The sequence below is a fragment of the Mangifera indica genome, chromosome 7 (assembly GCF_011075055.1).
Source record: "Mangifera indica cultivar Alphonso chromosome 7, CATAS_Mindica_2.1, whole genome shotgun sequence".
In the NCBI taxonomy this organism is placed as follows: domain Eukaryota; kingdom Viridiplantae; phylum Streptophyta; class Magnoliopsida; order Sapindales; family Anacardiaceae; genus Mangifera; species Mangifera indica.
Genome location: NC_058143.1, coordinates 17,665,415 through 17,679,593, shown reverse-complemented (window position 1 = coordinate 17,679,593; position 14,179 = coordinate 17,665,415). Strand labels below are relative to the sequence as shown.

The 14,179-nt window shown below is 34.9% G+C and overlaps 2 protein-coding genes across 3 annotated transcripts; both read right to left on the bottom strand.

Moving 5' to 3' along the window:
- Positions 1 to 1,963: 1,963 nt before the first annotated feature.
- On the bottom strand, positions 1,964 to 11,162 carry LOC123221022 (probable E3 ubiquitin-protein ligase LUL4). 2 transcript variants are annotated; one of them, XM_044643687.1, is made up of 4 exons: positions 10,453 to 11,162; positions 4,164 to 4,674; positions 3,482 to 3,627; positions 1,964 to 2,355 (listed from the first exon to the last, which is right to left on the bottom strand). In XM_044643687.1, exons 1-3 carry the CDS (start codon positions 10,977 to 10,979, stop codon positions 3,511 to 3,513), a joined length of 1,155 nt encoding a protein of 384 aa, XP_044499622.1. In that variant the 5' UTR covers positions 10,980 to 11,162; the 3' UTR covers positions 1,964 to 2,355; positions 3,482 to 3,510. The 2 variants fall into 2 exon arrangements, with proteins under 2 accessions (XP_044499622.1, XP_044499623.1); XM_044643688.1 differs by having other exon boundaries at positions 1,964 to 2,343.
- A 1,735-nt stretch (positions 11,163 to 12,897) lies between these two features.
- Positions 12,898 to 13,731, bottom strand: LOC123221024. The gene has a single exon (XM_044643689.1). It carries the CDS (start codon positions 13,630 to 13,632, stop codon positions 13,108 to 13,110), a length of 525 nt encoding a protein of 174 aa, XP_044499624.1. The 5' UTR covers positions 13,633 to 13,731; the 3' UTR covers positions 12,898 to 13,107.
- Positions 13,732 to 14,179: the final 448 nt, after the last annotated feature.

Below are 14,179 nucleotides of genomic sequence, written 5' to 3'. Positions count from 1 at the left end.
CCTTTATAATTATCCTCAGGAGATGTGGATGCCTTGTGTCAGATTTACTTTTTATGGGGTCAAAAATTATTAATTTTTACCGTTTTCCAAATTTTCCTTCCTGCCCCAACTCCACTCCACTCGACCCGACCCGGCCTGACCCGATTCTCTTTTATTCTTTTTCAAAGAAATATCATTGAATATACTTGCTTTTCTTCAAAGTAATATTAGTCGTAATCTTTACAATTTAATCATGTAAAATGTCTATTTGATTTGATGTGTTGTACATCTTATTCCTATTCTATGCTTGTCAAAATAATATTATTTATACACTTAATTATTAAAATGATATAATATTATATAATTAAAATTTATATTTAATTTAAAATTATTTAATTATATAAAAAGATATAATTAAAAAATTTAATTAAATACATATAATTTTATTAATTCAAATCATTTTATATAATTTATGAAAATTTTATAAGGTTGGATTTCTAGCCAATCAAGGCTATCCAAATTCAAATCATTAGTTTTGTATCCAACACAATACAAAGACTTGTTAATTAAGGCATAATCAAATATAAATCTTTTTTAATTTAGGGCAAAAAAAGTGCTTTATTAATTTAGCTCTTTTTTTTTGCCTTTATGACTAATAATATAAAATATTCAATTGAACTTATGAATAATAAAGGTATTCAATAATGGGCTTCCGAGATTCCCGCAAAATGTCTTACAGTAAAAATAAAAATTGTACAGAAGTATTTTTGTTTGAATTATCCATTTGATTGAATGAACCAAAAAATATATATATTTATTTATTTACTGCGAAATATTGAAAGTTAAATTGAAGGAAGTGACATCAATTTGTTGATAGAAGAAGTATGCAATGATACAACAAAAGAAGAAGTATAATGTGACAATGTTCCCTTTTAAAGGTCCCATCTTTTTGAAGTTACCCAAAAATGCATACATGTGTAGTTTGGTCACGTGGGTAAATTAACAAATGTATAAATTGAGTAATACAAATAAATTTATACAATTTATTTATACGAATTGATGTAATAGTATTTGATTAAATGATTTTAAAATTAAAAAAATAAACAATTACATCACTCAATTATAAATTATCATCTCAGTTTGTATAATTTTTGACCTTTTACATCTATACCATTTGGGCATCATCTTTTGTGTACAATGGATCTTCATAAATTGAGGTTGAGATATGTGGGATTCTATTTCTTGGATGAGAAAGAGCAAGAAATGAACTAGGACAATTTCTTCTACTCTGCCCTTGTTTGTCTTCCAGTTTTCTTTTACATTTTTTTTTTTTTTTTTTTTTGCCCTTTAGACATCTCACTTTGCTTTGGAAACATTAAAGCCATTTCAATAGTGTAAAAGGAATTAAGAAAACAACTTTCCTCCCCTTCTTAAAACATGTAAACCATCTAACTCTGTTGCTTCCAATGATTAAATATTCATCTGCTATTTCACCTTTTCTTGTGAGCCCAGTTTCAAATTTTGTTAGATTTATGCTGTACCAGCTTCATGTGTAAGTAAAATGGTGTGGTAAGTAGTGGGTTAGGCTTAAGCTTAGATGAATTGATAACTATAGATTTGAATTTTGAGATGACATCTTTTTTGGTCTGTATTGTTGTTAAAGAGAATGGGCAGAGGTACAGCCTAAGCCATTTATGATGGCATCACAATCACGAGCACCACATGGTCCCTGGATAGTGATTGATAAGCTAAGAAAATACAGCTTGAGGGGCCAGCCATGGCGTTCTATTATGAACTTCCTCATCTCATCTCACATGCCCTTTACTAGTTATAGCTCAAGAGTTTCCGTGTGAATGCCCAATAATAATACAGCCACAGATCTTCGCAAGTTTTGACTTCAAGAGAAAAAACTCTTTGTTTTACTTTCTGCACTAATGCAGAAATAGCTTTTCTCGATAATCCCTTAATAAAGCCACTTACAAAATCTCAGAAATTCACCACAGCCTCGTTTTTATAAACAGAAAGACAGATGCCAGCTAGGACACAGCCCAGTAGGGCACAATGTCTCACAACATGCCAAATTTTAAGAGGTGTTGATTCATTTTTTCTTTTGTGGATACAGAGCACACAATGAACTTTCACATCTTAAAATTGGCTTGCAATCTTATGTTGTGCTTTGAAATTGCAAGAATTTTGCAGAAGAAAGTTGACACATAATCAAAGGACAAATGTGGGTGTTTACAATGTATGTGCACGCCAAACTCCCAATGCCAGAGGGAATGGTTCATCACATGGCCACAATTACTGGAATTTCAGAAAACTGCCCAAACAATCCTTGTGGATTTCACTATCAATGTAACGCTGCTGCATACATCTCTAAAAGAAGTCAACAGTCATGTGGGTTATGACTCTGATAATGCTATAGGAATGGGGTAATGTAATAAAATTAAACAAAACATCTGCCAAATTTCTTACAGTGACTATAGAATGAAGATATGTGAATTATTTAGCATTCAGAAACTTTCATGTTAACAAGCAGAACTAGACATGATAAAAAACCAGAGTTTGGTACAAATTAACCAGAAGCAACAAAAGAGAAACCACTTCTACAACCCTTCTGGTAGAGCAACAAAAGACTATCATATCAGAGAGGCCATTTTTGGAAATGATAATTTAGTAAGATCCAAAATATGATTGGTATTATTGTATCCTCGGTTGAAAGGTAACATCTTCTCAAAGTCAGATCCAAGCTTTGAAGATTCTTAGTTATCCCCCTACTCCTAATGCTAACTTCATTGGTAAATATTCCCTCTAAGCCTCTTTTTGGCTATTAGACCAAAGGGAAAAAGTACTCCAGACCTAGAATGTTCATACAAAACCTCTCTCTCTCTCTCTCTCTCTCTCTTCTGTTTTTTCAACAACTAATCACATGAATTTATCATACATAATTTGAAAATTCAACCAAGGAAAGTCAGGTTTAACAACTTATCCTAAAAGGCCAGGAGTACAAAAGAAAGAAAAGATATCAAAATAATTTCATTGAATATTTGACAAGTTATTCTTTGAAAACTTAAAAAATTCGGTGAAAGGAGGGAAAAGATTATTCCTCCACCTCACCGGTATTTATTTATCTATTTTTTTAAATACAAAAAGAGGGTTTCCCCTAAACCCCAAACTTTATATAATTAGTACCACTGTAGATCAAAACCTTACTTTCTCTAAAAGAAATGAATAAATGCATACAGCCAAAGATACTGAAGATGGTTAAAGATTCACACTGATTGGGTGAATATTGAAGATTTGACAACTATAGTTTCAGTCATACATTCTCATGCACAAACACACTTAACTGTTATATCTCATCCTTGCAACATTAGATTTGACATGGATGTCACATAGAAGTTAGAAAAAGAACAGTTATATATGATTGAGATATACAAAATAATATATGCATAAAGACTGGGAAAGACAGATTACAAAAATAAAGAATTAATCCTCATACCGTTCAATCAAACATGATATAAATATCTGTCATTGATCACCACCACTACTTAACTTGATCTCTATAAGTTCCTGAATGGGCTGCCGGCAAATGGGGCACTTATTTGACTGAAGCCGCAATGCCTTTGCACACTCGCCACACATACACTGGAAGATACAATATCAACTATTTGAGTTTAAAATACTTGGTTTTAAAGAATCACATACAAGTTAAAGATAGGAGAACACCTTACTTTAGCTTGAAATTGTTATATGCAGAGGCATGTATTTCCACAAAAGACTCAATTAGCAAGAGGTGAAAAATTTGAAAACTTGTACATTAATATAGCAACTAATCACCATGCTTAATAGCTCCCTATTGAAGTAGATAAGATACTCACTGTCAAAGATTTAGTATACAGCCACCACACATGCATGCTTATATACACAATTTCCAGACCTCGAATTTTAAAACCTAGATCTCCAGCTACTTTGCAATTAAAAGAAAACAGAAAAACAATAACACAGCTCAGAAATAATTACAGGGCACACCTAAATAAACCTGAATTCCAATCCTTGTATTAGTTCTTACATCTAGAATATCTCTGGTGACTAACAATGATTGCTTAATCTCCCTAATTAATAACGTGCAAAAGAATTAGCATGAAAGATACTGAATATAGAGTAGTCAAGTGGACTCTCACCATGTGTCTGCAAGGTAGCACAGCAGTATCCTTAGGGTCAGTCATGCAAATCACACATTCCTTCCCTGGGTCACTGTCATCAAAACCTTCTGCCGCTGAGCTTCCTATTCCATATATCTCACGTAACTCATAGCGAACTCCATCAACCCACAATATCTGCCTTATTACTTTTGCTTGGAATGAAGCATCATTACTCTTTTCTAGAACAGCTTGAGTTATCTGCATATGAGCAGATGTATTTGGCTCAGGATCATCAAAACGGTCATCAGTGGAAGTTGATGGCACATTTGTTTCAGCAGATATTACAAGAGGAAATACATCTTCTCCTGGTGATGGTTTGGAGAGATCATCTAATTCAAAGAAGCCTAGGTCAATGCCTGTCCCTGAAGGCTGACAAAATTTCTGGCCCGGTCCTTTCTTAAAGGGAACTCTCACTGGCACATAGGCTTCAGGAAACAGTGGAACAAATCGACAATTTGCCTCTTCCTTGGCAAAGTACAGTATAGTGATGCTGTCAATAGGAAAGAAAACAGGCAAGACGTTATATAAAAAATTTCATGATGTACCTATTGATTTTTTTTTAAAATTAAAAAAAGAAGGCTTTTTCTCTTAAACTATAGAACAGCAATTCAAACATATAGATTATTGATCGAGCCAACTGCAGCTTTTCATCTAAAACTTGTTTCCATTATGTAACCAATGGAATCCTAAGATTACACACAAACACATTCAGAGATATCTATAGCATTCATCTTCTAAAGATAAGTGAAGATCCTGTGACCAACTACAAGCCTGCTGTACAATCAAACTTCTCTGAATTCTGAACATATTATGGCCTTTTTGTTTAGATTGTTGAAGACCTTGACTATCTATCACTTGGAGGAGGTGATGCTGACACCAGTTTAACCATAAGTAACAAATATCACATGATGTTAAGAGAGTCGATGTATTAGTCTACTTCTGAAAACCATATTATCATTCAACTGTTAGATTAGACTCTATGCTTTCCCCCAATGCTACAGTAGGATAATACATCCAAGTCACTGAAACATCAACACTTCAGCAAATTTCAGGAGTACTACTGTAAATTCTTTTCTTATTCCTGATTTGATATCATACACCGGTCGATTATCTTACGTTTTGACTTCAGCGTATTACTAATCCAAACATTTAAAGGGACTAAAAAGTATAATTAAATACAACTGTCAGTTACCGCCAGTAATCAGTCTTTGATATTCTAAATGCCAGGAGATAGTGTAACAGAGTGTTCATAAACTTTCAATTTTTTTCAGGCACTAATTATAAGCAAGCATAAAAAAAATATGAGAAAACTTAAATATAAAAAAAAACAGAGAGAGAGAGAGAAAACTACTGCATACCACAGGGATAGTCCAGATGGACAACAAACATAATTAGTCATGCAACAAGACACCAACAATATCCCTCCAATCACTCAGAGATAAAAAAGCAAACACATTCACACACACACACACACACATGTAGTTCTCTATACAGGTAGATGGAAAATTTGGACTTAGATCACCATGAAATCACCTTCGAATTCCTCATGTTTATATATCCTTAGGCGGTAGATAACACTCTAACAATGCGGAGCACCATGTGACCAAGGAGAATATGCAACCAATAGTAGAAATGATAAGATAGGCAATAGTTATAAAGCATAAATTAATATAAACTAAATTCTTAGAGAGCAAATTTCCCTTTTTCTGTTTGTGGAGCTGATAAAACAGCATGGATATCTTACATTCTTATAAAGACTCAGGAATCTGTCACAGATGAAGATATAGTTCCTTTTAGGCACAAAAGAAAATGTTAGGACCCCTGCCTTTAAGGTGAACATTAAGAGATGTGAAGCTGCAACTAGAGGAATTGTCCAGGAAAAGAAAGGTGGACCTAAGGGAGATCTTGAAAGAATTCCACATGATGGAGGGAGGCCACATGGAGGGCCGAAAATGTGTTAGGACTCATGTTTACATATCCTGCAAGATGAAATAACAAATGCAAGGCACTCAAGGCAAGAGAGGGGAGAATACAAGTGGCACAAAAAATGGAGATGACAAATGGCAGACTCAAGGGAAGAAAGGCTGGACCACAAAGAAGTGAAATGAAATGTGGCAAGCTATGAGAGGTGTTACGGTTATGGGAAGAATAAAAGCCACTTGTATTGTCCCCTCTCTGGCCTTGAGTGCCTTCCATTTTTTGCTTTATCTCGCGGGAGATGTAAACATGAGTCCTAATAGAATGAAAGCTTAGGAAATTAGTTAGGAAGTCAGCATAAAAAGGGGAGAAAGAAGAAAAAAAGGGGCAGCAGAAAAATATTGTGGTAATCCTTTGTGGAGAGAACCTGGTCTCTCAAATACCAGGCTTGGGGGAGTGTGTAGCAGCTTTCAGTTTAATTTCATGTCTAGTTTACTGTTTCATTGAGAACATTTCTTAATCAATACCAATTCCATTATTTCTTCATTTCCTTTTTGCTATCATCTGTATATTTTTGCCTTGGTTGAGGACTGACAAGCGCAGGAACTATTATACGTGGATTGCATTGGGTAAGGACTGTGGAGCTGCTGGATTGTTGAGTGCAGGTACCTAACAGAAAACATTCCGAAGAGTGCAGAGAAATAAAGGAGAATGGAGTTCTGTGTCTAGTGGACACATCTATACTTCCAAATAAGGAGAATAGACCATTTTCTCAACTTTTTTAAAAAATTATTCACAATCATAAATGGTTCAAAGTGACAAGTTTGATTGAGACTGACAGATTTCTTATCCATCCTGATGCATTACAATGGTGTCAAAAGCTCATTTCAGTCACTTTGAAAGCCTTAACAGATAGCAATGGTAAAAACTACAATGAAAGCACTAGTACAATGAGCTATCTGATTTTCACCTTGATGTTTCGCACATTTTGAGCAGCATCATATCATATTTTATCAAAATCAAGAATTTATCACAAAACATTTTTGAGAAACAGTTTGAAATGCATTTCTGTCATGTATGAAAAGAAAATATGAACTCAACTAAAGGTAATTTTCTGAACTTTTATCCATAGTTGTTAAAGGCGAAAAGAGCCAATAGGCAATGAGAGTTCCTATTGCCTAGGTGACAAAGGCTAAGCGAAGACGTAGCTGTTTTACCTAAGGCGATCAAAAAATCCCATTTCCATTAAATTTAAAATAATTTGTTAGTACACTACAAATAAAAAAATTGATTGGCAGCTTCATCAGCAGTCTTAGATGAGACCAACAATTGGTTATCACGCCTATACGTCTCTGACAACTAAATAAGAGATCAGTTTATACGAAAAAAAGTGTGCTTTACTATCACTCAGGCTATCTTTGATTGTATTTGAGGGCTAACAACAATTTTTGGAAGTCTTAGGCTTTCCGACAGGTTTTGGGCAATTTTTTAGCCAAATATAAGGGTTATTGGCAATTTATGAGGTCTCCAATAAAGTTTGAGGTTGTTAGAGAGATCACCAGCAAGTTCTAAGGTCGTTGAGAGGTTGACCATGAGTTCTAAGGTCGCTGAAGAGGTTGTCAACAAGTTTTAAAGTTATCAGAAAGGCTGCAGAAGAGAGTTAACGTTGTTGGGTAGGTTGTTGGAGAGATTTATAGGTTAAAGCTTCTACAAAAGTGTCAAAAAAGCTCTAAAGGTCGAGTGATAAAACTATGAGATCATGGTTGTTATCCCATACATGGGTGATAAATGTAGTTCAAACTGTATCTCATTTCATACATATTGGGTGTAAGTTGGTACAAAAGGTCTGGCTGGGTGAGTTTGTGGTGCAGGGTGGGCAGTACAAGTGGATGGTGTGGTTGGGTGGAAAAGGTTGAGTTTGGTGTGAGGGCATGGTGATATAAGGTGATTGTGTGGCTGTAAAGTGTGAGTTTGTTGTGGTTGGGTGTGGCTTACATCTCCATATGTGGCAAAATAGGAGAGTTGTTGTAACAAAGCGTGTGTTGCTTGACTGTGGCCAACAGTTTGGGCAAAACCTGCTGAGTGGGCAGGAGACGAATTTTGCACCGGTGCGACCAAATCAGAGGTTGTTGTAACAGCCAGTGCAGTGAATACAGATGTTGCTGTAGAAAAATCATTCTAGTGCTGTACTGCCTAACTCAAGTTGGTGATTATAATATAAAATAAACTAAGCTAGATGTTATGCCTAAATTGGAATGAAGATGTTCCACCTACCATAACAGAGCTACTCTATCAACAATGTGGAAAATTAATCATGTCTTCCCCTACCAAAAATGGCTTGTTTAAATAGGTAAATCCATTCCCTTATCCGATTCTAAATCATAGATTAAATATGCAATCTTATCTTCAAGATAACTCTCTCTTTATTTAGCCTTTACCTGTTAATCTAATGAATAAATCCTTGGTTACCCTTGATCTTTATCGTCTCCTAATTTGAATACAAGCTTGTTTTATCTGTTAAGTCCTATTTATCTTCCTCCTGCAAACCTTCATTACCTTGACTTTTTGCGGCCTTCTATGGTAGGCTGCCACAATCAAGGGCTTAATAATACCTCCTCCCTTAACAATTGTCTTGTTCTCAAGACAAAAGCAGGAAAAAGTCAGCCTTGACTTCCCAGGTAGCCTCCTCCAGTGAAAACCCCTTGCATTGGCCATAGATGCACAAAGTGCATTTGGGATTGGTGTGCTCTAATACCAATTGATAGGACTCCAAATTGAAAATACAAATAATTGAGATTGTGAAAAAATGGGAATGAAATTTTATTGAGTAATATTGAGATTACAGTAAATTGGATTTATCTACTCAAGTGCTCCACATAGTTTAGTGTAAGGTACTACACCTTTTGCAACCAAGCTCCTAGATTGATACTACCCACCAACACCATCAATATCTTTTCATCAAAACCATCCTAGTTTTAATAGGTGGCCTCCTTCACTAATTCTTCTAACCTTAATTTAATTTGGTAATGCTAATCCACCAATCTTATCTTAATCACAATCAAATTGATATTCTAATCCTAATTGGATAATTCATAAATTACCCTTGTTCACATTGCTAATATTAAAAAAGGGTTAGGCATTGATTAAGCTTTAATTTCAATGTTCTTAACACTTAACCACAGAGGCGTAGATAATCATGTAGCAATAATTTCCCCTGCCCTTAGCCACACAGAATGACCAACTAGATAAAGGCAAGCAATCGTAAAGTGGGTTTGATAGCCATTAATGAAGATGGAAAAGTGCATCCTGAAATTTGAAGCTATTTCTAAAGCCTGGCTTGTCATACTAATGTTCAGAACTCCCTTTCTAAGACTAAATTGCCACAAACTAGCGTATACCTATTGCCAAGTGCCGAAAGTAGAAAATAAAATGATCTATATCTGTAAACTTCACTTTACAGGTGAAATATTATTGCAAGGAAGCTCTCTTCATTTCCGATTCTAATTCATATTTCTTTACCATCCTCCTTAAAGTTTCAACAAGTTGATTTATACGTATAATGCAACTAGTTTAATCCATGCTCATGATGTAACATGAAGGCTTGAGCTGGCTGGCCTTATTGTGCAGGTGATACTCAATCACCTCAATTAAGCCTTTCCAAGTGCATGGATATGATCTTCATGCATTACTTAGTGATAGCAAATTACCAAAATTGCTCACTGATTTGGAGAAAAAATTAATTTTGTGACACTGGTCAATATTCGCTTACAACACTGCCGTCATCACTCCCATTTTCAGCAACATTATCACAATAGAAGACTGTATAAGGAGAAAGGCCTCAATTTGTTCTGTGGTTAACTAATAATACATACACCGCCTGGGATACTAAAGTGTGACTCATACTTCAACAATATTAATTCCAACCATAAAAAAGAATACTGCAAATGCTACACTTGCAGTACAGTGGACAAAGCGATTTCCATTGATGTGAATAATGCTAACAATTATATGATAATTTCTTAGTTATATATCTTGCCACAACCCCTGCTGTCCAGTTATATGTCATTACTAGATTACTCCTCCATTGGTGCTCTTTCTTATTGTAGTTTATGTATCCTAAAAATCAAGATACCTCAATTCAATAAGCTACATACAAAACTATCAGTGTACACAAATTAGTTTAATCAGGTCCAAACAATAATTCTTTAAGATTAAAGATCACAGATTCACAACTCATAAACAGTCCAATACATGGAATAATTTAACATACCCACTAAACGAAATCACACATTAAAAAACAAAAAGGAAAAATTTGAAAGGAATTAGACTAATCAATAAAGAAATCACTAACCTCCCATCAAACATGGCATCAAATACAAACGAAACCAAGACATGATCCGGATTCTGCTCATCCACTTCAATCGTCAACGTATCCTTATGAACATTCACATCATTCCTCACCTTCTTTGCACTCTGATGATCAACATAAGGCGGTGGTGGCCCCACTTGAGGCCTGTTACTGTCAGTGGGCCATCCATGGGCCTGGTTTGCGTAATAAGGAGACTGGTAATGAAACTGGTAGTTGAACCTGCCCATCATGTGATTGGCATAATTATAAGAATTGTAGCCACCGTGCGGATTGTAATAATAAGAATTAACTGGTGGTGGAGGTGGTGGTGGTGGGGGAGCAGGATAAGGATTGTGGGGTGGAGCATAAGGCGGTGGGGGCGGAGGGGGAGGCGGGTTTGGGGTGGAATACAAAGGGGGTTCGTGGAAAGGTGGTAGTGGCGGCGGAAGCGGTGGAGGCGGTGGTGGTAAATAATGACTGTGGTGGTGATGATAGTTATTTCTTCTTCTATTACTCCATGAAATTCCCATAACTTTTGTTTAGCTGATTTACAGAGAGATTTGGTTTGTTGGATTCGATGTCAAAGGTGAAGAGTTTAGCTGAAAAAAAAAATTGGGTTTTTCAAGAAAGAGTCTGAAAGACTATCGAAGACTATTAAACATATCACAAACACACGCCATGACTCTTGCTTTTTCTACTCTTGCCATTGCCACTTTGTTTATATGCCATGGCTTAAGAAAAATCAAGAAGCGTCAATGCGTTTCTTCTTCGGGCTAATGTCACAAGCTACCCTCATCTTTACATTTCTATCCCTGAGACCCTATAAGTAATCAAATTTACCTACTCACCCCCCTTAGATTGGAGCTGAGTTCGCCAAGGGGTTCTATGTTGAAAGTTCTTTCAATTAATAATTACATCAACGTCATTAATTTAGCTAAAAAAATTAACTTATGCATCAAAGACAATTGTGTCACGCATGGGTTTGATTTCAAAGATAATTGGGAGAACACATAATTTTACGTTGAACACTTCAAACTTTGAGTTAACCTTCATTATTTGTTAATTGAGCTAAGAGACATATTTTGCAAATCCTTGGGGAGGTAAAAGGTTTTCCAAAACTTATGAGGGTCTCGAAAGCAATGTAAAAGTAAGAAGGGGATGTGATATTTGCTTTGTTTTTCCAATTTGGTAGTTGATCACGCCCATTGAATCATGATGAGACGAATTTAATAATTTTATAGGATATATTAAAGGCTAAGATTTTGTTTAGGCCAAACCATTATTTTCCACATCAATTTTAACGCGTTTTAAAAATCATTTTTGTGAAATTTAAAAAATTTAAAATTTCATCTATAAATTAATTATTATTATTTTTTGTTAAAAATAAAAATAAAATTATTATTTTATTAATAATATTAAAATATATATAAATATTTTTCTCCCTTAAATTTTAAAAATTAACAACTTCACTCTTTTTTTAAATTTTTTAATTTTGGAAACTTATATTTTCTCTCTTAAATTTTTTGTTCACCCCTTTAACCAACATTTTAACACTAACAATTTTTTTCTCTACCCTAAATTGATAGTTAATACGTAGAAAGTGATCTATAATAGATCTCTTCGTCGAAGACAAAGAGATCCGGCGACGAAGAGATCTAAATCTCTTTGTCTCGTCATTGAAGAGAAAATCTAAATCTCTTCTCTTTGACGACGAGATAAAGAGATTTGTCTCAAATCGTTTTTCATGCACTATCCACCGATTTAGGGTAGAGAGGAGAGGTTATAGACATTAGAGAGAAGAAAAAAACCTAAGGTTAGAGGGGATGGGGGAAATGTGACTTTTCAAAGTTAAAAAACTTTAGATAAAAGTGAAATATTAGTTTTTAAAACTTAGAGAAAAAATATAATGAATTTTATATTTTTTTAATATTGATAGTAAAATGATAATTTTACTCCTATTTTTAACAAAAAATTTTAATTCTAGTTAACCCATAAATGAAACTTTGAGTTTTTTAAACTCTATAAATGTAACTTTGAAAACTCATCAAAACTTAGGTGGGAAATAGTCTTTTGGCCTTTTGTTTAATATTGAAATTAAGGGGAAAAAAAAAAAGTCTGCACAGAAAGATTTTCGTTAGCTTGAAGAGGAAAAAGAACATCATCACCCCCAACTTTTCTCCAAAACCTTTGTTAGGAATCATTTCAATGGTCATAATTTGTCATCATCTTTTCTTCCCATACAAGCAACATGGTGTACTTTTATCAGTTGCATTAAATAATGAACATATCTCAGTCTAATCTCTAATTTATGAAACATTAACTCTTCATGGTCCACCAGTTTTGATTTGAATCACAATCAAGGGAAATTTACTTGATCAGCTGAGTTTTACCTGGGATCTGTGGCAAAATCAGCCTCAGAATCTACATAAAAAACAATTGAAGACAAGCTGAAGAAAGACTTAACAGAAATGTAACTTCATCATTTCCAATTTTTACAGTCAGAACTCTATCAATAAGAAGTAAGAAACGAAATGGAAAAGTGTACACAGTCTGCATCACATAGGCAAACCAGATTAAGATCAAAGGTTGAAGAAGATAGAAAGGGAAAACAAAAACAACCCATCAATTCCACTACTAAGATAAATAACAAACAAGAGTTCAGCAGAAATCTGGTCTTGGTTTCTTGCGAACTGATACACAGCCTTTTTGATGATCCCTGAAAATTCTGATCTCAGAATAATCCCTCAGGTCCTCCAGGCTGATATACTGTTGCTTCACCATCCTTAATGAATCACAGCCAGTGTCATGTATCCAAATATAAGGGTGGCAAGTTTCATCATAGTAATATAACAAGCTCTTCATACTGCCATTAGCACTTGAGCTCCCACTCTTGCCTGGCATATGAGCCTTGTAAATGCTCTTGCATTTTAGCCTCTTGGAAGAACCAGGCTTCAATGTATGAACCTTTTTGAGTATTGATCCGACCCTTATTTGCAATTCCACCGGCCTGTCACTCAGGTTCCAGATTCTTGTGCCGAAACCTGAAGCCTGATTGTGATCGCGGCACCCATCAAAGCACCCACCTAAAGGAAAAATGCCAAATCCTGGCATTTTGCCTGTATAAGACTCAATGTTTTTTATCACCTTCAGCTTTCCCAGATGCATTCTGTCATTAGAGATCATTTCACTGCTATTTCTAGTCCATTTATAGACTCACAGATAAATTTGTCAAAGGGTGTGATCATCAGGTTTGGTCCACCCAATAGGAAGATCATATGGTTCATAAAATCCTGATGGATTGGAATCCATGAAAGTTAAATAAAGAGTGGAACCATATGAGACATACCTTACCTAAGGATTTCACTAAAGAAATTGGTAGGTCCCCAACAGCCCTCCAAAATTTCAACATTTAGCAGACAGTCATAAAGAGGTGATGGTAACAGAAATTAATAAAATGGCACCCATTGACTTTACCCTAGTTTATTTGGGAAGGAAAAAAGATACCGCCGCACCAGGAAATCCATTCAAAGATTCATGATGATGTATGGCATTATATTGCTTCACCTTTTATCTTTAAAATTACTTTTGATTTACTCCTACCCGTGTTTTGAACCAAGATCTTTTCTTTTCTTTTTTTCTCCCCTGAAATCTAGCTTCAACTTTTGTATCATGCTAGTGCACTTTCTTTGTATCGCACCATCTGGCTGTTGGAATATGGCCGAATTTGATT

Bases quoted from the DNA above. Each gene is read 5' to 3' on its own strand.
- LOC123221022 (XM_044643687.1), bottom strand. From the start codon at position 10,979: ATGGGAATTTCATGGAGTAATAGAAGAAGAAATAACTATCATCACCAC. The intron at 4,675-10,452 runs GTTAGTGATTTC...TCCTATTGACAG, and splicing joins GATGCCATGTTTGATGGGAG to CATCACTATACTGTACTTTG. The intron at 3,628-4,163 runs GTGAGAGTCCAC...TGTATCTTCCAG, and splicing joins TGCTACCTTGCAGACACATG to TGTATGTGTGGCGAGTGTGC.
- LOC123221024 (XM_044643689.1), bottom strand. From the start codon at position 13,632: ATGATCTCTAATGACAGAATGCATCTGGGAAAGCTGAAGGTGATAAAA.